Source organism: Eretmochelys imbricata, chromosome 7, assembly GCF_965152235.1.
Source record: "Eretmochelys imbricata isolate rEreImb1 chromosome 7, rEreImb1.hap1, whole genome shotgun sequence".
In the NCBI taxonomy this organism is placed as follows: domain Eukaryota; kingdom Metazoa; phylum Chordata; order Testudines; family Cheloniidae; genus Eretmochelys; species Eretmochelys imbricata.
In genome coordinates this window covers 113,687,895-113,707,916 of record NC_135578.1, presented here as the reverse complement: position 1 = coordinate 113,707,916, position 20,022 = coordinate 113,687,895, and the positions used below count along the sequence as shown (strand labels likewise).

General features: G+C 40.6%; 1 protein-coding gene across 4 annotated transcripts in view; it reads right to left on the bottom strand.

Moving 5' to 3' along the window:
* Positions 1-3,596: 3,596 nt before the first annotated feature.
* Positions 3,597-20,022, bottom strand: part of CCDC186 (coiled-coil domain containing 186) — a 55,377-nt gene continuing 38,951 nt past the window's right edge. For all 4 annotated transcript variants that reach the window (XM_077823100.1, XM_077823099.1, XM_077823102.1 and 1 more), the window contains 6 exons: positions 16,946-17,201; positions 15,627-15,816; positions 14,052-14,132; positions 12,493-12,703; positions 9,601-9,820; positions 3,597-7,760 (listed from right to left, as the gene is read on the bottom strand). In XM_077823100.1, coding sequence (XP_077679226.1) covers positions 7,677-7,760; positions 9,601-9,820; positions 12,493-12,703; positions 14,052-14,132; positions 15,627-15,816; positions 16,946-17,201 — 1,042 coding nt within the window. In that variant the 3' untranslated portion in view covers positions 3,597-7,676. The remainder of the gene's footprint in view (positions 7,761-9,600; positions 9,821-12,492; positions 12,704-14,051; positions 14,133-15,626; positions 15,817-16,945; positions 17,202-20,022) is intronic.

Below are 20,022 nucleotides of genomic sequence, written 5' to 3'. Positions count from 1 at the left end.
TAAAACCAATCACAATGATGTACTGCCATCTTTTGCTTATGCAGTGCAATAGCAAGTTCTACTTACAGTAACCAGACTTACCAGGCCCAGTCTCTGCTTCCGTAACAAGGGTTAATTAGAAACTATTGGCACTGGAGCATTTAATCTGACCACTAACTTTCTAGACAGGCAAGCAGTTAAATATATGCCAACTCATCCCCATTTCTTTATTCAATTTTATAATCCTAGATACTAGTTGTCTGGGTTCATATTTGGACTTGTTCTGATCGCTTATGAACAGATTAGGGTATAAAACCATTGTTAGGTCTAATTTCTCTTGCTAAAATATTCTCTATTGTATAGTTTGAGTAATTACTCAGTTTCAGATGTTGCCCCAGGAAATGACACCTCATCACCATTGTAGATTCGTAGATTCCAAGGCCAGAAGGACCATTTTGATCATCCAGTCTGACCGCCTGTACACTACAGGCCATAGAACTTCCTCCGCGTAATTCTGAGATCATACCTTTTAGAGAAACATCCAATCTTAATTTTAAAAAATTCAGTGATGGAGAATCCACCATGACCCTTGGTAAATTCTCCCAGGGATTAATTACTCACCATTTAGTAATTTACATCTTATTTCCAATCTGAATTTATCTAGCTTCAACTTCAAACCATTGGATGGTGTTACTACTTTCTCCATTAGAGTGAAGAGCCCATTATTAACTGTTTGTTCCTATGTAGCTACTGATAAACTGTAATAAAGTCATCCCTTAACCTTCTCTTTGTTAAACTAAACAGATTAAGCTCTTTGAGTTTCTCTAAAGCATGTTTTCTAATCCTTTAATCATTTTCATGGCTCTTTGCTGAACCCTCTCCAAGTTATCAACATCCTACTTGAATTATTATATACAGTAGAAATTGGACATTAGTTTTCCAGCAATCATTCCACTAGTGCTGGACAAGTAACATAACATCTCTACCACTACTCAAGATTCCCCTGTTTATGCATCCCAGGATCTCATTTGCTCTTTTAGCTGCAGTGTCATAGTAGAAGCTCATGTTGAGTTGATTAGCCTCTTCCACTCCCAAATGTTTCTCAGCCACTGCTTCCCAGGATAGTCCCTCATCCTGTAAGTATGGCCTACGTTCTTTGTTCCTAGATGTGTATGTTTACATTTAGTGGTATTAACCATTTTGTTTGCTTGCTCCTAATTTACCAACTGATTTAGATTATCTGAATCAGTGACCTGTCTCCTTCATTATTTACTGTTCCTCCAACTTTTGTGACCACTGCAGACTTTCAGTGATTACTTTCTTCCAGGTCACTGATAAAAATGTTTTAGTGTAAGGTCAAAACCAGATTCCTACAGGAAACACAGCCACTCAATGAGTATTTTCCATTTCCATTTCGAGACATTTTGAGCAAGTAGCCAGTTAATCCTTTTAATGTGTGCTATGTTAATTTTATATTCTAGTTTTTTAATCCAAATATGATATGGTACCAAGTCAAATGTCTTGCAGAAGTCACCATAAGCCCATGTTTTGCATTAATTATATTGATTCTTTATTAATCAAGCCCCATATAAACCACTCCATTATATTGCCTGGGATCGATTGTCAGGTTGACAGCCCTATACTTACCCAGGTCATCCTGTTTTAGCCTTTTGAAATATTGGCACAAGATTAGCTTTCTTTGGAACTTCCCCAGTGTGTCAAGACTTATTGAAAATCAGCATCAACAGCATCCAGCAACTTCCTCAGCCAGTTTTTTAAACTTTTAGATGCAATTTATCTGGACTTGACTTTTAAAATATAAATTTTAATAGCTTGTCTCACACTGTTCAGAGATTCTAGTGGAATGGAAAGAATTATCTTCACCATATGATGAAGCTATATACTTTTTTCCCCCCCAAATACAGAACAGAGTTATTGAATACATCTGCTTTTTCTGTATTATTGATGAGTCTACCATTTCCATAAAGTAATGGACCAATACCACTGTCAGGATTTTTTGTTCCTAATGTATGTTAAAAACAAAAAAACCCACCTCTTGTCCTCAGTTCTGCTGGCCATAGATTTCTCCTTGTCTTTTGACTTCCCTTATTTTCTACAATTCCTAACTTCTGATTTATATTCGCTATCAACTTCCCCTCTTTCATTTTGTTGTTTTTAAATTGTTTGATTGCATTCACTTTGCCTCTAAACAAGGTGGTTTTTTTTTTTAACCAGTATGACATTTGTGGAATTGTGGCTTTTTTGAGCATCTAGTAAGTTCTTAGATAATTGAGAATTCTCATTCACTTTTTATTTAAAATTCTTCCTCCTAGTTCATTTGGCTCATAATTAAGTTTTGTGAAATTGGCCCTATTAAAGCAGAGTGTGTGTGTGAATTACTGGTCTGGACTCTAGTCTGCTTGCATGACCAATTCATGATCACTTGTACCAAATCTATGGTTCATTTCTAGTTGGGTGATCAGTTCCTCTTATGTCTTAGAACAAGGTCTACTAAGAATTCCCTCATGTTGTCTACAACACTTCTTGAGTTAGGAAGTTGTCATCTATGTTTACAAATTCCAAGGATGTCTTTAGTACTGGCAGCATGAGACCTCCACCATAAGTCACTTCATTTGAAGTCCCCTCTTGTGATCATTCATGTTACAGATAGGTGTGTAAGGAGGCAGTCATCCTTTCTGAACTATGATTTGGTGGTCCGTAGCAGACACTAATACCACATCTTGAGCTTTATCTCTTAGGACATTCATCCTTAACCTTGGAAGAAAGTGGTTTTGAATGCTTGTCAGTGACTTGGAAACAGCTAATGCCATTTTTGACAGAGTGCTGCTTCTCCTCCCGTTTTGCCCACTCAATCCTGCCTAAAATAAGATACAACCATTGATTTTTTTTTTTTTTAAAACATTCAGTGGTACCAGTAATCCTCCCCAGGTTCAGTAATAGCAATGCAATCCAAATTATACTTAAAGATCAGCAATTCTCTTGTTTGTTACCTAGGCTCCCAGTAATTTCTTTCCATGTCCCTTGGGTCATTCATCACTTTTGTTCTCAACTCATGTCATCAGTTACCCATTTTGGGCAGATTTACACTCCCACGCTGGAGAAAAGGAACTGGGCATGGCCCAGGATGTGGGCTACCTCTTGCAAGGGGTATTGCATGGCCTCTCCGAAATATAGGAGCTATAAAAGCTAGGTGATATTAATAAGCCACATGTAAATAAAAAGGATACCAGAGGTGCTGCAGGGAGGTATAAAATACAGCCTTCTGTAACCATATAACTGTCCGAGCTTCCAAATACACACTCCCCCACACCCTTAAATTAAGATGTAATAGGAAATATCTGTGCTCTGGGCATATGAGTCTCAGACATCCAAAAACCACTTGATTTAAAACCATGTTTAGATTCTCCTGCACAACTTGAACTCTCATCCATATCATAGTTTCCATCACCAAAATGTTACTCAAAGTTTCACATCTTATAAAGAAACATGCAACAAAAGCAAAGATTGGAATTGGGGAGCCTCCCCTTTCTGAGAATCTGGGCCTTAAGCCTTCCTCATGCCAAGTATTTCCCAGATGTGACATGTGAAAACAAGCATTCAGATATTTTCATGTTTATTATTTCAAAGTACACTATATACATAATGTATAGTCATGTCTTGAAAAACTTCATTTTATACAGAAATGTATCTACAAAATTAACAATCAAATCAATAGTCAAAGTATCTTTGTCAATACACATATGTACATATTGGAAGATTGAACATCATTATCACCATCAACAGAGAATGGGTAAGTAAATAAAACCCTTGGGGGGAATCTAATAACTAGATCATTTTGTATCATAACTGAAAATTCTTTATTTGGCAACATTTTTAGCTATCTTTTTGATGGGCATGAAAAGGTTGATTTCTTCCGCCACCTACTGTTACTAATAGTTAATAGCACAGTCATGTGTCAAGTTTTAAAAAAAAGTCAAAAGTATTGGCTGCTATTGACAGTTTATGGAGACACCTGTACAGCTGAACTGCCTTGCTGCTCCTAAAGTAAGTAGTGGGTATAAAGTTTTAGATAAGAACACAGCAATTCTACTGCTGTGCCGAACCAGTTTCAAAAGTTACTTTTTTCAGCATGTTGCCAGCAACGAGCAAAGATCAGTAAGCAACTGCAGAGCAGAAAATATTTTGGGAAAATAAACCATATCCCATTGTTTTCTAGAAAAGTCTGTTCACAAAAAAAACTTGCATACACTTAAGTGGATTTAAAAGGGAAAGGACAACTGATGTCTGGCATACAGGGTGCCATTCAGATACATGGGCCTGACTTCCTAATCTGGAATAGGATTTTCCATGGTGTGGAAAGACCACCACAGCTAGGCAGCCAGAAGCAATTTTCTTTAGGACCTGAAACCACAATCCACCTGGATGGTGGGATGTGTTACCAAAAAAAAAAAAATTGCAAATTCTCCTTCAGCCCGTACGTGCAACTGGCAAAAGGTTTAGATAAGTATTTTCAGAAGAAACTTGAGGCAGCTAACTACCTAGTACCACTAAATTTCACTGGACAGTGGGCACCTAATAGCCTGTCTCTCCTTCTGAAAACACTAGCCTACTATACTTCCTAGAATTCAACATACTGAATTTATTTAAAAAAAAATCCCTCCTTCCATCTTTGAGAGCCTGGCCGATACTTATCACTGCAGCAGCCAGCACAAAGCTGATGCAACACTCCAGTTCCCCAAACAAGGATCAACTGGATACAATTGTTGCACAGGCCTTGTGCTGATTCCATAGAGGGCTGGATTTCACTTTGATTTAAAGCTATTCCTCTCGAGAAGAGGCTGTTAACAAAAATGTTTTACCTCCACCAAAGAAATCATTCCAATCCTTGCAGTATACCATGAAAACACTAGCATAGGAGTCAGACAAGAATATTCATGAGGAAAATACAAGCTTCTCTTAATTTGCAGCATCATCTTCTATATGAGAAAACTGACATCTGTACAGTCAAGCAAAACTACTAACAAATTATTCCTACAACAATCTGCATCATGTCAAAAGTATGATGGCAAAGACGTGTATAGACACCAACGTAAATACTGGAGTGCCATTTCTGGCTGTGGCAGGGGCTTTAAAGAAAAAGCCTATACAAAACATCTGACTAGAATATAATGAACACTAGGATGTCATGGCCACTACATATACAATTTATACAACCAAGGGAAAAAACCCTGTGAATGTGAGTGTTTAACACAGAGGAAGCAGCACCTTTCAGCAAGACAAGAGGATAACAGCGTGCTCTAAAATCATTTAAGAGCTGGAATGACACAATGCCATAAAGCAGTAAGAATTTCCACAATATCATTGCACTTATCCCATCTGCATCACATTTCTTTACTACGTTCACATTAAACAGCTGCAGAACACCACACTAAAAGGTTACATTAATATTAAATACTCCAGCAAATAGCAAGCTTGGTTTCAGATTAAACAGTGGAAACATTCAGTTTATTTTTTTCAAAGCATGAAAACAGATCTGGGACATGTAGGTATGAGAACTTTGTTGTTTGGAGATGTGACCGTTGTTCCTGAAAACTTTGTTCTGCCGTGGGGTCTAATTCAGTCAGACACACTTACTAGTCCACTGACTTCAAGAGGGGCCAGAATTTCACTCGCTGGCACAATGTCCATTGAAATCAATGGAACTAGGATTTTCTCCTTCAGAGGTTAACAAAGTTTCCTACTCACTTAATGAAGGAGAGGTAAGCCTGATCCAGGCTGGCTAAGCTTTCCATCACTGGCCTCATTTGTTCTTAGATCTTGGAAAAAAAAGTATTTAAAAAAAAAAACTAAGGTTGAGAGCCACAGTTGGGGCACATTTTCCCCAACTCCAAGTTTTGAATCAATAGTTTTTACCTTCTTCCAAATAAATGCTCAAAAAAAAAAAAGTAAAGATGACAGTTATTCAGGACTCATAAGGAACTCTAAGCAGACCAGGCCTTGATCCTACAAACACTTACATACCTTGCTTAACTTTACATGTAGGAATAAATCTCACTGAATCAGAATTCTCATAGACCAAGTTAAGCACTCATGGATAAAACTTTCAGAAGGGTTAAAGTGATTTAAGGGCTTTTGACAATACATAGGCACCTACATAACTTAGATCCCTTGGTAACTTTTACCCTGTGTTTACAGATTACAGCTCGGTTTGCACATGAAGTAAGGGGGTAGGAGGTGAGGAGGTATAGAAACATTTAAAAGATTAATAGACAACACTGCAATAAAGTTTAAGTGGCCTTTCAAATTAAAACGGGTAATATTAAATTGTGGAGTGTACATGTGCACTAAATACTTTTCATGAGAATAGGAAGTGCAAATATTTAATAAATACAGTATAAACCCTAAATATATTTACAAGATGAACTGGTCTGACTCAGGCATTTTAGTTACATGGGCACTAATTCAACAAAATACGCATTTACTGTAGGAGTGGAACCATTCCAGTCCATCTGTTACCTTTTTCTAATATTACACTGTAGAAAATACTGTGACTCAACCTCGAGGTGACACCATTCTTGTTACTTCCCATCACTTTGAATGAAGGGTGGAGATATCACCTGACATTTCAAATGATGGTCACAGTTAAGTCATTTTGACAGACTAATTCACATTAGTAAAGTGGAGTGTGATGTTTGTTCAGCTTCTACAGTTCCACCAATAAATTTCAATTCACCGTTTAAATATACCTTCCGGTCAGTTTTACTAGCTGGGCTATACTTACAATTAAGATGACTAAACATAATGGGGGGAGGGTTTTGTTTTTTTAACAGATTGGAATGTCTTGGAATAAGGGAGTATGTATATAAATAATGGACAACTTAACTCACACACGTTAAAAGTTGTGTTAATTTATATTGAAAATCAAACTTATTTTACAAAATCTACCTGAGTTCAAAGTTATTCAGATTCATATGTCCAGAGATGTGGATTTTATGAAAGACTTGGTGAGCTGATACAGTCTGATACAGCTGAAAATGCCTAGTATCAGCAGCAGAAGTTTCTCATTCTAATTTCTTGCTAGTTTACCTACCCCCCACAAAAGTCAATTCATATTCAGTTTCTAGGTAAGCCATTAAGCTTTTGTCCAGTGGTAAAATATGCATCATGTCCTTAATTATTTTTACAAAAGTTAATTATAAAGCCCCTTTCCCATGCATATGTTAATTGCTTGATCAACTTAAATATATCAAACACTTAGAGTAGGGAAGAAGATTCTGAAAGCCCTGGAAGCTCAGTAGCACTGGATATGTTCCACAGCAAATCAATTTTTCTCCCCTGCAAGCTTTATCATTAGCAGGCTGCTTAATTGCACAGTGCAGAAATTAAAATCTCACTGAAATGTACTCTACATGTAGTGCACACCGCAAAGCATCTGGATGCCTTAATTTCAAAGAAGAGTTCTAAGAACGTAGCCTACAGTAAAGTTCATCAATGGTTGAGGCAAAACACCCTTCACACCTGATCCTACAGAGCCTCTCCCGTCCAGAAGGACAATTTGTGTGGTTAAAGGTCTGCAGGATTAGGCCCTGCCATTGGTTGACACTTGGTTTACAGGAGAAACTTCAAAATGACAGTCTGCAGCACCTGTTTCTTTGTTCTGACTGTTCCATAGTTTGTTACACTTGCTTCATCCTCCGTTCCAGTTCATGCTGGTGCTTAATAAGCCGTTCTATTTCTGTTCCTAGTGTCTGCAGATTTTCCTTTGAACAAAAGAGAAGGGAACAATAAGAGGAAAACATCAGTAGATGCACCATACAATACTGAATTTAAATTACCACTTGCCATCAATATGAGTGGATTGCTACCTGAAAATAGCATGCTTACTTGGCAGTGAAAAGGCGGGGGAGCAACCCTTCTCTCCCCACATTAATAGTGAATGTGATGCTCTAAAGGACAGTATCTTTCTTATAGATTTTAGGATTCTATTGAGCATGCTGAAAAGGTATACTGCTTCAGTTCAAAACTAATCAATATATAAAGATAGACAGAATCAGAGAGCAGCTTATACAGTAACTCCTCGCTTAACGTTGTAGTAAAAAAATGCAAAAGTTCCTGAAAAATGCAACCTTAAGCAAACGATGTTAAGCAAATCCAATTTCCCCATAAGAATTAATGTAAATTGGGGGGGGGGGGGTTTACATTAGGTTCCAGGGAAATTTTTTTCACCAGACAAAAGACTATTAAGTTTTAAACAAAATTTAATACTGTACACAGCAATGATTGTGAAGCTTGATTGAGGTGGTGAAGTCAGAGGGTGGGATACTTCCCAGGGAATGCCTTACTGCTAAATGATGAACTAGCACTCAGTTGAGCCCTCAAGGGTTAACACGTTGTTAATGTAGCCTCCCGCTCTACAAGGCAGCACAAATGGAGGGAGGAGAGACAGCATGGCAGACAGAGAGATGTGCATTGCCCCTTTAAGTATGCTGTCCACACTTTAAGTACATTGCCCTTTTAAGTAGATCAGCAAGTTGAGACAACTGCTGCTGCCAGCAAGCCTCCCTCCGTCCTGAGCCTTGTCATGTCCACCCACCTGCTCTATGGAGATGGGGTAAGTGGAGTGCAGGGGAACACCCTGACATTAGCCCCCTCTTTTCCACCCCCCTTGTATAGCAAGCAGGAGGCTCCCAGGAGCAGCTCCAAGGCAGAGGGGCAGGAGCAGCACATGGCAGTCGGGGGAAGAGACTAGGGTGACCAGACAGCAAGTTTGAAAAATCAGGACGGGATGGTGGGTAATAGGAGCCTATATAAGAAAAGACCCAAAAATCGGGACTGTCCCTATAAAGTCAGGACATCTGGTCACCCTAGGAGGGACAGCTGAACTGCCGACAACTGATAGCCTGCTGGGCGGCTGCCACACAGGGAATTTAAGGGAGCTGATAGGGGGGCTGCCAGTCCACCCCGGTTCCAAGCCCCCACCAGTTTGCTGCAACGGGCTGCTCTTTCTGCAAGCAGTGGACAAAGCAGGTGGCTGCCAAACAACGTTATAAGGGACCACTGCACAACTTTAAAAGAGCATGTTTCCTAATTGATCAGCAACGTAACAATGTTAACTGGGATGACTTTAAGTGCTTGCATATTTATACCTGCCTCTGGAAATTTCCACTACATGCATCTGACGAAGTGGATATTCACCCACAAAAGCTTATGCTCCAATACGTCTGTTAGTCTATAAGGTGCCACAGGACTCTTTGCTGCTTTTACAGATCCAGACTAACACGGCTACCCCTCTGATACTTTAAGTGAGGAGTTACAGTAGATACATTCCTTACTAACTGTTAATCATGAGCCTAGTGGTAGAAGAATCATCCCCATTTTAAGAAATACACACACACAAAATTCCAACCTGTACAGAAATCAGAACGTGTGTCTTTTGAGCATATTTTTGCTCTCTCTCACTGTCAATGTTCCAAGACAAACCATGATGATGATCTCTAGAGAGACCTCTTCTTTGGTAGTTGTGTGTTCAGGGCAGTATTTATTTGAGAAGAGCAAAAAGAAATTTGACTCATAGAAGGAAAGGCTACCATAGGTACTCACTTTAAGTGTAATATTCTTTAATAAAGTATCCTCTAGCACAGCCTGTAGCTTCCTGTTTATCTCCAGAGAGAGTTCTAATGTGAGCCCACTGTCTGCGGGATGCGATGTATACAGGGATGCCATGATGCCACCGCGCCTGCTCAAATGGACTTTGTTAAAGTCCGAGGCTTCTGAGGACAGTGTGCCAGCTTCTTCCCGCAAAATGTAACTCTGAATAATTCTGGAAAAAAGAGAAATCCAAGTGAAACTTCAGGTGTTGAGTTATGGTTCAGGATTCTTTGCGGGAGGTATATATACTATATTTAGGTTACAACAAAACAGATCTTCACATGCATGATGTCAAGAGCAAAAACCTGATACAAAAGCTCCAAGGCTTAGAAGGGTGTATTCAGACGGGGAGATGGCTGAAGCCATTTCTTGCCACACACAGATTCATCTCCTTTTTCACATATTAACAGCAATCACCACCCAAAATAGGATTTCACCCTTGGTCTCTCCTTCTGGGTGGACCCTGGAAATCTTTAACTCTCATTTAAGTCAAAAGCAAAACTTTTACTGACTTCAGTGGGGTTGGGATTTCACCCCAAAAATACACTTAGTGACAAAAACCAACCCTGGTACTGAAGGCCACCGCTTTAGCAAAGGACTAAGCTCCTTAGGGAAGGGACCATCTTTGTTTTTTATATTTGTACAGCACCTAGCACAATGAGGTCCCGGTCCATGAGTGGGACACCCAGATGCTAGAGAAAAGCAAATAAATAATAAAAGGGTGTGAATTGCAACTGTTACAGTTCTTGGAGACAGAACCTTATGATGTAGTCTGACTAGAATCCAAAGCATTTCCAGAAAAAATGTCAGTTTTGTTAGCAGAAATATTCAAGGGTGGGATTTTGCAAAGCATCTGAGTGACTCAAAAGTACAAGTCACAGATCCCAAAAAGTTGCAAGCCTGTGCAAATTTAATTCAACCCCTTCTGCATTATAATGTAGTCTTTAATTACATGATCACATACGACTTTCTTCTATAGTCCCCTGCCTCATTGCATGCACAGGGTGGATGTTCTGGAGATGAATAAGAATTGTGTAATTAAGGAGACCCCTGTCATCTGGTGAAGTTGGAAGGTGAGCAGTGAATGAGGCAAGGGATGACAGGAAGATAAAGAATGGTGTCATAGGTAAGGCAGCTGGATGCTATCCCTGGATAACTGGATTCTATCCCTACCTCTGCCACAGAGTTCTTTTGTGATGGTGGGCAAATCACTTAATCACACTTTTCACAGACCATTACTAACTGTGTGATCCTTATTTCCTGGATGCTTTATGTAAGACCTTTGAATTTGATTTGCAGAAATGTTGAGCACTCACTGCTGCAACTGAAGTCACTAGTAGCTGTGCTTTGAATGTACAAAGTGCTGTATAATGCTAAGTACTCAAACACTAGGGTCTGATTTTTCAAATTGGACACTAAGACTGGTAGACACTTTCAACCTTACTCTGTGCCTCAATTTCCATCTGTAAAAGGGGGATAATATCCCTTCTCCTCACAGGGATATTGTAAAAATACACTTATTGAGGTTTATGAAGTATTCAGCTACTGTTGAGATGAACCCCATAGAACAGCTCATGAGGAAAATTAACAATTCTGTCCTCAGAGCAGGGTTTAAATAGGGTACAGTAAATAAGGCCTCGGGGCACTCATTGAACAGAGAGGATAAAGCAAAATACTGAGTAGCTGCTTATTGGGTGAGCACTGTCCATCGTGCACAGAATGAATCTGCACTCATTCAATTTACATGAAAGGCAGTAATTACTGAGAGTTAGAAAATTGCATTAGGTTTCTGAAAGTTTTTTTTTTTTTTTTTTTCTAATTAGTCACTTTTAAATCATGCTGCTTTTCAGAACAGCCTGTGTTTTCAAACATGAGACACCGAACACATTACTTGTTTTTCGTATGGTTTTGAAGTGCCAAAGTTATCAGTAGTTGTCTGGCTTTGTTACAGTCTGAATGAGACAGCTTGTTGAGCATTTCTGTTCTAGTAGCTCCTAAGGAACCCAGTGAGGGATCAGGGCCCGGTGTTACAAGGCACTCTACTGGCACTACAGAGGGTCCCTACCCCAGGGAGCTCACGATCTTTTATGAGAGACCGTCTCATGAGATGGCATCACCATAAGAGGACTGCATGTGGTAATGGTTAGATTTAAAACAAACAACATTCCTTCAAAACAGAGTATACTCCAACTTCTTCCTTATGACCCCCAGCAATACTGAACGAGCAGACCTTAGACAGGAACCTAGCCAGTAGGCTAAATGACAGGAAATCCCATAGCCTGCACAGCATGGAGAAGAGAAATCTTACATCGTATACTAAAGATGGACAGGCTTTGGCTCAGATATTTTATTACAGTAGGCATCAATCATCATTTATTATTTGTATTATAGTTGCACCTAAAGGCTCCCATCAGGAATTATACTAGACTCTGTATCAACAGAGGACCTCTCAGCATAGAAACGATGCATCACAAAACAACATTTTTTTTTTGAGAGAGAAGAACTTGACTCTATACCAATGTCACACCTCAAACAGCCAGAGCGAGTCGCTGTTAAAGCGGAGGCACTGTTGACAGGGTGAGAACCTGCAGCACTGACAGCTCCTGACAAGTTCAAGGAGCAAAGGGGACTAAGGCACAGATCCAGGGCCTTCCACTTGGTGCTGCACAGTCTAGTAACTGTTCACAGAAAATAAGGTGAACATTAAAATCTGAGGTCTGCTGTGGTTGCAGATGTTTTATCATTTAACATTTTTCTATCTCAAGTTAACATTGTAAGAGAGTGTGTTCCAGTGCAGGACAGTCATTGAGAGCCAACACTATGTGATCCAAATATCATACATACTTGGTTTTTTTCCGGATTTCCTCCACCAGTTGCTTAATGTGATCCTCCATGAACTCCATCTTTTCATTTTTCCGAGCATGAGCCTTCTGTAGTCTTACTATTCTCTCAATCAGGACAGCCTTGTCCACTTCTGGGAAACTATCGGCAGCTCCTGAAGATCCAGTATTCTCAGGCGAGCGATCTTCGTTGCTGCTTCGTGCGTTAAGGGACCCTACCAAACAGTGACGTTGTTTAGAACTGTGTATGTTATAATGAAGTACTTCTTGCCAAGTAAACCAGTCCATCTCATCACAAAATCAATAGCTCCAGACTGTGCCCAAATATTTTCTTCATAAAATATTGATCTCATTTAGCTACTCCTGGAGTAGCTGCACGTAACTACAGTACCATTTTCACTATATAGGTTCAGACAATGGTAAACCCCTCAGTGTAAACACAGCTATCACGGAATAAAGGTGCTTCCATCAGTATATAGCCTATTTCTGTACAAGAACCTTTATACTGATATAACTGCCCACGCTAGAGAGTTGGATCAACTTAACTGTATTATGTTCTACACGGATATAGTTAAACCTTTACCAAAAAACTACAGCTAGACCAGTGAAACTATTAAATACAAGAGTGCTGCAGGGTTGATGGCAGGAGAAGGACCGAGCAGCTCTGGAAGCAACTTTAAAAGTGACGGGGATGGAGAGGGATTACGAAGAGAAAAGAAAGGGCTACATATCTCAAACACAACCTTATGGACTAAAGGTGCATCAACTTTGATATAAATTAACCTAATTTAAAATTATGTCATATCGAGCAGGTAAATAAATGCCAATGATACAGCAGAAAAAAAAAACATTTTTCTTCATGGTAGAATAATAAAGGAATAAATTTGACAAGCACACTGATGCCTGTAAATATGCCCACTGATTTACCCGTTACACAGTGCCAACTGTCAATTAGTGCAATTTAATTAAACAATAATGGAGACAACTACTGATTTTTGCTTTGCCTTTGGCTACATTTAAGTGTCATCTAAGGTACCTCTGAACATAAAAGCAGCAAGTTCAAAAAGATAGGAGTAAAAAAGCTAGACTGTCTATAATAAGAACACGTGGCTACAATTATATTAACAAGTGCCATTATTAGGCCTGAGACCCCTATATCTATATTAAGTTCCTGAACCTCAATGAATTCCCCAGACTTTGCAACATGAAAAAGATATTCCTTTTACTCGGTTATACATAAATTGATTCTCAGTTAAGGATTACTGGGCAAACATTGCAGTTATCAGGTCTATGTATCTCAAAACTAAAAAAGAAAAGGGGGATAGCAAACTAAAACAGACTCCAGGACTTTCGCTACCAAGACTGACGATATTCCATAAGTCTTGGTGTTCTACAGGAGAAAGTTTTGTTGAAGTGTTAACAAAAGCATTGCTCAGAAGTACATAACCTACAGAAATAACTAGTAACTATTTAAAACACAAACACCCTAAATCTGTGGCAGTAAAATAGGTTTGAGTTATTAAAACTGAACAGTAAAGGCAGAACTGTTACTTGTTATGTTACCTGATGAGCTGGAACGACTCCCCATACTGCTAACTTCTTTATCACAGCCGCCATTTTCAATCTGATCCAATTTCCTTCGTGCTAACAAGAAAACATGAGGAGGGTTACCAAAATGTGAAAAAAAATCCTAAGAAAATGGAACCCGCACATACACACCACCCCAATCCACCAGGAACTGAGACAATTTTCTTTAATTGCCAAATCATACATGTGAGAATACTACAGACTAACAAACTATGTGAACATCACTAAGTGCTTGGTCTAATGCCCACTGAAATCCATGGGCTTTGGATCAGTCCTCAAGTGAAGAGGTAACTCCATGCACTGGGTTGTCTTGAGACTACTATTTAAGCCATGCTTTATTATTGATATGGCATGCTATTTAAATAGCTAATGAATGACATAACACAGCCCTGCTCTGTGGAAATCAGTTATTCCGTGACTGCTATCACTACAGTGGCTGTGCCCAGATGTTGAATAGTGCTGGGAGAAGAAGTATGAGCACATGTGTTCATACCTGTATAAGAAGGTAAACAGAACTTCCTCTCCCAATATATGAATAGTACATAAGAGTTATGTTTTCACATAAATTCCAAACACCTCATTAAGCCAAACTGCACTCTAAATTCAGAGCACATGCACTTTTGAATTATTAATGTTAACTTCCTGAAAGTACAAAATTAATAATCAGTCTCTGTATGAACATATATATATTTAAACAGATGAAGCACTTCCTTAAAATTAAATTACAAATGCCACCAACAATAATTCTGGCTACAGTTGGCATTTAGAAAGCTTCTGATGTGTCTTGAATAGCCTTCTGTGTAATGATAAGGAATCACATGTATCTGGTTACCATGGATGAAGTCTCAATTGTCCCATGCCATTTGATTCATAGAATATCCTTTTAGCTGAATACCAAGAATGTGTAGATCCCTTCCAGTACTTCTATTTTAATCAAGTCAGCATTTGAAAATCACACACGTAACATGCAAGCAATTTACTGCCTACGAGATTCGATCTCCGATTTGATAAAAAGAAGGCCTGCAAGGATTGCACCCTAACAGAATATACGGATGCAGGCAGGAATCCTTCTCTAGCTGCGTATGCAGGGCGCGAGGAGGAGTATGTTAGTACACTCTAGTGCAGGGGTTCTCAATCTTTTTCTTTCTGAGCTCCCCCACCCCAACATGCTATACGAACTCTACGGCCCACCTGTGCCATAACAACTAGTTTTCTGCATATAAAAGCCAGGGCTGGCATTCGGAGGTAGCAAGCAAGACAACTGCCTGGGGTCGCACGCCACAGGGGGCCCTGCGAAGCTAAGTTGCTCAGGCTTTGTCTTCAGACCCGGGTGGCAGGGCTCAGGGTCCTGGGCTCCAGCCCCATAAAGTGGTGTTTCGGCTTTCTGCCCTGGGCTCCAGCGAGTCTAACACTGGCCCTGGTTGGTGGACCCCTGAAACCTTCTCGTGGTCCCTCCAAGGGGCCCCCAGACACCTGGTTGAGAACAACTACTCTAGTAGACACAAGACTAATTTGGGGGGGGGGGGGAGGAGAAAGGGGGGGAGTTTTCACCTTGCTGAAGTTGCTTGGTGAGGTCTTTAAGATTTGCCACATGTTTACGCTTTTGAGTAACCAACTCGTCTTTTAATTCATCTACTTGGGTGTTCAGTGCTGTTAGTTCTTTCTGTTGAGAAGCCAAGTCTGTCCGCAGTGTCTGGACTTCATGTTTATGTAGCTCTTCCTCCTTTTGCAGTTTGTTTGCCTGAATTTACAATAAAAAAAACCACCTAAAATCACTAAGCATAACCATCTGCTTAACGTCAACATCACCACCACTTTGCACCTGCCCTTCATCTGAGAATTTCACATCATTTTATGAACCATTAATTAAGCCAAATACCACCAGTGTGGGATAGCCCAAGGCAGTAAACAGGGTGTACTCCTTATTCCAGAATTTAGCACAGTACAGAATAAGATTTAAACTCTAAAAATAATCCAGTTTGTAACTTTTCAAAATATATCTGCACACAGTAAAATAGAACCATGATGAGGCTATTAGTAATAATTTTTATTATAGCCACAAAATTATTCTTACAACTGATGGGAGCATACAGATACAAGCACAAAGGCTGCTCCAGGTTGATTTTAAAAAGTCATTTTACGAAAGGACCTCCAGTTGTGGCACACTTGATACACAAAATCAAGCTACAATCCTGCAAATGCCTACACTAAAAGTGAGTAGTCCTACTGAAGTCAGAGTGGGCCTATTTAAATTACACTGTTAAATATTACAGGAGTACCTCGGGACAATGGGAGCAGCCTAAAATAATTCTAGTCTCCTATATAACAAACAAGTTCTTTAAACATGAATGATTTGCAGAGTCAGTTTCACATCTGAGTTAAATCCTGATGGGTATAAAACTGAATTAAGGCAGTCCTGGGCCCTAGGCATGCCATGACATTGGCCTCCTGCTATGACTCCACTCCCACTGCCCTAATTCTGTGCTGAGATCCCATCCTTCGTCTACCTAAATGACGGAGCCTGAAGTCAACTCTTGCCTCCTAGAGAGACAGGAGAAGCAACAGGGTCCCTCTCCCAGAGCACTGGGTCTTCCATTGACACATATAGGGCAGTTCACACGTCAAAGCTATGGTTCTATGCAGTCTACTGGCTCAGGAAGAAGTTTTTGGTTACATTCAGATCACATTTCCAAGCTTTTATTCACAACTGCAAGGGCTAGCAACTAACTTTTTAAATGAAAGCTGAAATTCTGCACTCAAGATGACACTCCACGAGCTGGAGCCTTGGCACAGACCTTAGAGCCTTTGCATTAATCCAGCCCCGATCAGATAACCTATTAGTACAAAATCCATCTGCATGTTGTACTCACCAGATCATCTTTAGTCTGTCTCACATGTTCCAGCTGACTCTGTAACTCTCTTTCACTGTAGGTAAGCTTATCGAGCTGGGTCTGTAAGAAGTTGGTTTCAGACTGCAGCTGTGCATTCTTACTCGTTAGCTTTTCAGTGAATACAAGCAGCTCAGATTCTCTTTTCCGACTGCCTTCAATGTCCTTTTGGAGATCAGTAATCAGAGAGTTCAGACTGTCCAGTTCTTCCTTCAAGGTGTCGATTTCTTGTTCATCTCTACCAAAACAAACGTATTTAACCTCAAGTCACCCCTAAAACATATATCAAATGTGAAAATACTAAATATTTATCACAGATACAAAATAGCTTTCAAACTTCAAGCCATTTCATATCTGTAACAACATCTGAAAGATATTTCTTACCTCCAAGCTGTTAGTGATCCCAATCATATTACTGCTGAGGGAATTCTGTGCCCCTGCACGTGCACAGAATTCACGTCCCGCACAAATTTCTTTGCTTCCCTGCAGAAGAATGACTTTCTGACAGGGAAGCAAAGGGAAGCTGAAAGAGCAGTCGCGCACCACTCCCTAGCTGCGCAGGTACATCATTTAAGGCACCCGGAGCAGCTGGCGGAGAGGTAAATCACCACAAGTTTAGGGCACCCCAGCCAGTGGTTCCTACCCTGAGCCGGGATCAGCTGCTAGTTACTGCTGGAGTGGAGGCAGGTGGGGATGGGACTTCCTCTTCCCCAGCAAGGAGTAACCAGGCCTGTGTCAGACCCATCCCCAGAAACCTCCCCCAGCTGCAGAAAGCTCAGCATCCTCCCCTGCTTCCTGCCCCCATTACTCCTCAGCTGCAGGGGGAGGGATCACTGTACAGGGAGCTGCTCCCCCATCTTCCCAACCCCTGTGCATCCAGACCTCCCATACCCAGACACCCCTGCCAAGCCTCACCCCGTACACCCAGAACCCCTTTAGCCCTCCATACTCTAACTCCACCCTACTGAACCTCAGCCCTGCATCTGGAGCCCCCTGCACCCAGACCACCCCGCACTGAGCTCCCTGCACTCAAAGCCCCACCCTGGCGAGCCCCACCCCCCTGAGCCTCCACATCCAGACTCCCCTGCTGAGACACCCAGACCCATCCACTGAGCCCCAACCACTTTCTCCTGGAAGCCCCTGCAGAGTCCCATTGCACCTGCACTTGGAAACCCCCCCAATGATCCTCTGTGCATCCAGATTCCCCCACAGCTAGACTCCCCACTGAGCTGCCTGCATCCAGATTGTCCCACAGAATCCTCTCGCTACACAGTGGCATCCCCCCACACTGAGCTGCTCCACACTTAGATCCTGCCTGATTGAGCCTGCCTGCCCCACACCTGGTGCGCCTGGCGCAGAGGGCCAGGGCCCCAGGGTGTATTTGGGGCAGGCCCAGGCCTTGTGCTGTGTCAGTGTTGGGCACAGCCTCACCACTGAGTCCGTGTCCCCGGGGTGGGTGCTGGGGAGGCTGCAAGATGATCTCCCATCTTCGTGCAGCCAGCGGCCTTTGCTCTCCACTGCCATGCTGGAGCCTCTGCATTTAATTATTAGCAAATAAAACTTGAAGAATTTTAAAATATTGTGCACAGAATGTTTTGTTTTTGGTGCAGAATTTTTAATTGTTTGGCACAGAATGCCCTCAGCAGTATCATATCCCTAATAATGACTAGTAAATAGAAGAGTCTGAATGCTATATAAATTTGAAAATTCCATTTTATAATAGTAATACTGTTACAATACTGAGTCGACCCTGATGGGGGATTCACCCCCATGAGTTCAAGTGGCTGCCTCCCCCTGCCAAAGTGTTCTACCAGTTTCAAAGTACCGCAAAGGCTCCATTTGTAACGTGGTGGAGGATGTCTGGAAGATAAGATGAATCCAGTGCATTCTCTATGGCCCCTAGCCTAGCTCCCATGACTAGCCTTGTCTATTCTGAGGGGCCACAGCACAGCCAGGTTTGCATGCCCATATCTAAACCAAAACTTCAGAGCAGGACACCCCAAACTTTGGGGAGATTTAGAATCTGAATTCGGATCCAAGGTTGCAACTGACCCCTATTTTCTATAAAGACTAGGCCAAAATCCCAGATCTGAGCATCTTGTGAAGTCTGGAAAGGTGGATTCAAAAAAATCTGGATCCAAATTTTGTAGCTCAATTCAATTCTAACCAATTTATTGGACTTAACTTTACAGTCTTTGGGGACTATAGCGTGGTGCATTTTTCTTTAATTTTCGTTTGTAATTAAGATGTCAACTACAATATGCTCCTTGACTGTGCTAGATGGTTGAGTATTCATCACTCGCTATTAATAAAAAGGACTGCATGAGAAGATTAATTTGAAAACTTGTATGAAGTCACAGGGCTTGATCTAAAGTCAATATGAAGTGAAACCACTCAGAATTTTGCAGGAGGCATTTAGCAACTTGCAGCATTAGCCCTATAAGGTACTACTTTTGCCAGCCTTTCCCAGTTAACGAGCTTGAATTTTCTACAGGAATGTTTTCACACTTTCTCTTTATGGAAGCAGAAAACGTGTATTAGGAACAGGGCCATTCTGATTTATATCAATTTAATACTTTGCCTGCCATGTCAGTATAATCCATTGTGTCTCACATTACTTTGTAATCAATGGGTAACAAAACTTCTTCACAAACTTTCATAACAACCTTTTGGGAAAATATTAGTTACTACATAAATGCATCCTCAGTAAATAAAAACCCCTAATCTTTTCATGCTTTTTTTGTTACCACAAATACACCCTAAACCTGCCTAAGTGATTTGTTGCCACACGTTCATATGGTATTTGACAATTCTTTTAGACCCAGCTATTACATAACAATCCTCCACAATAACCTAGTTAAGACATCGGCTGTTCTCTTCATTAGGACAGACCTAATTTTAGGTCACTGACTATTACGTGGTCAAGTATTTCATTTCATTCTAATCCCAACTAAAGGAAAAATCTAATAGTGAATTATGATTTTTCAAAGCAGACAGTTTTCCTTTCATCAGGTAGATTAGTCAAGAGTTTCCAAATTCCAGTTAACCTCCACAGAGAA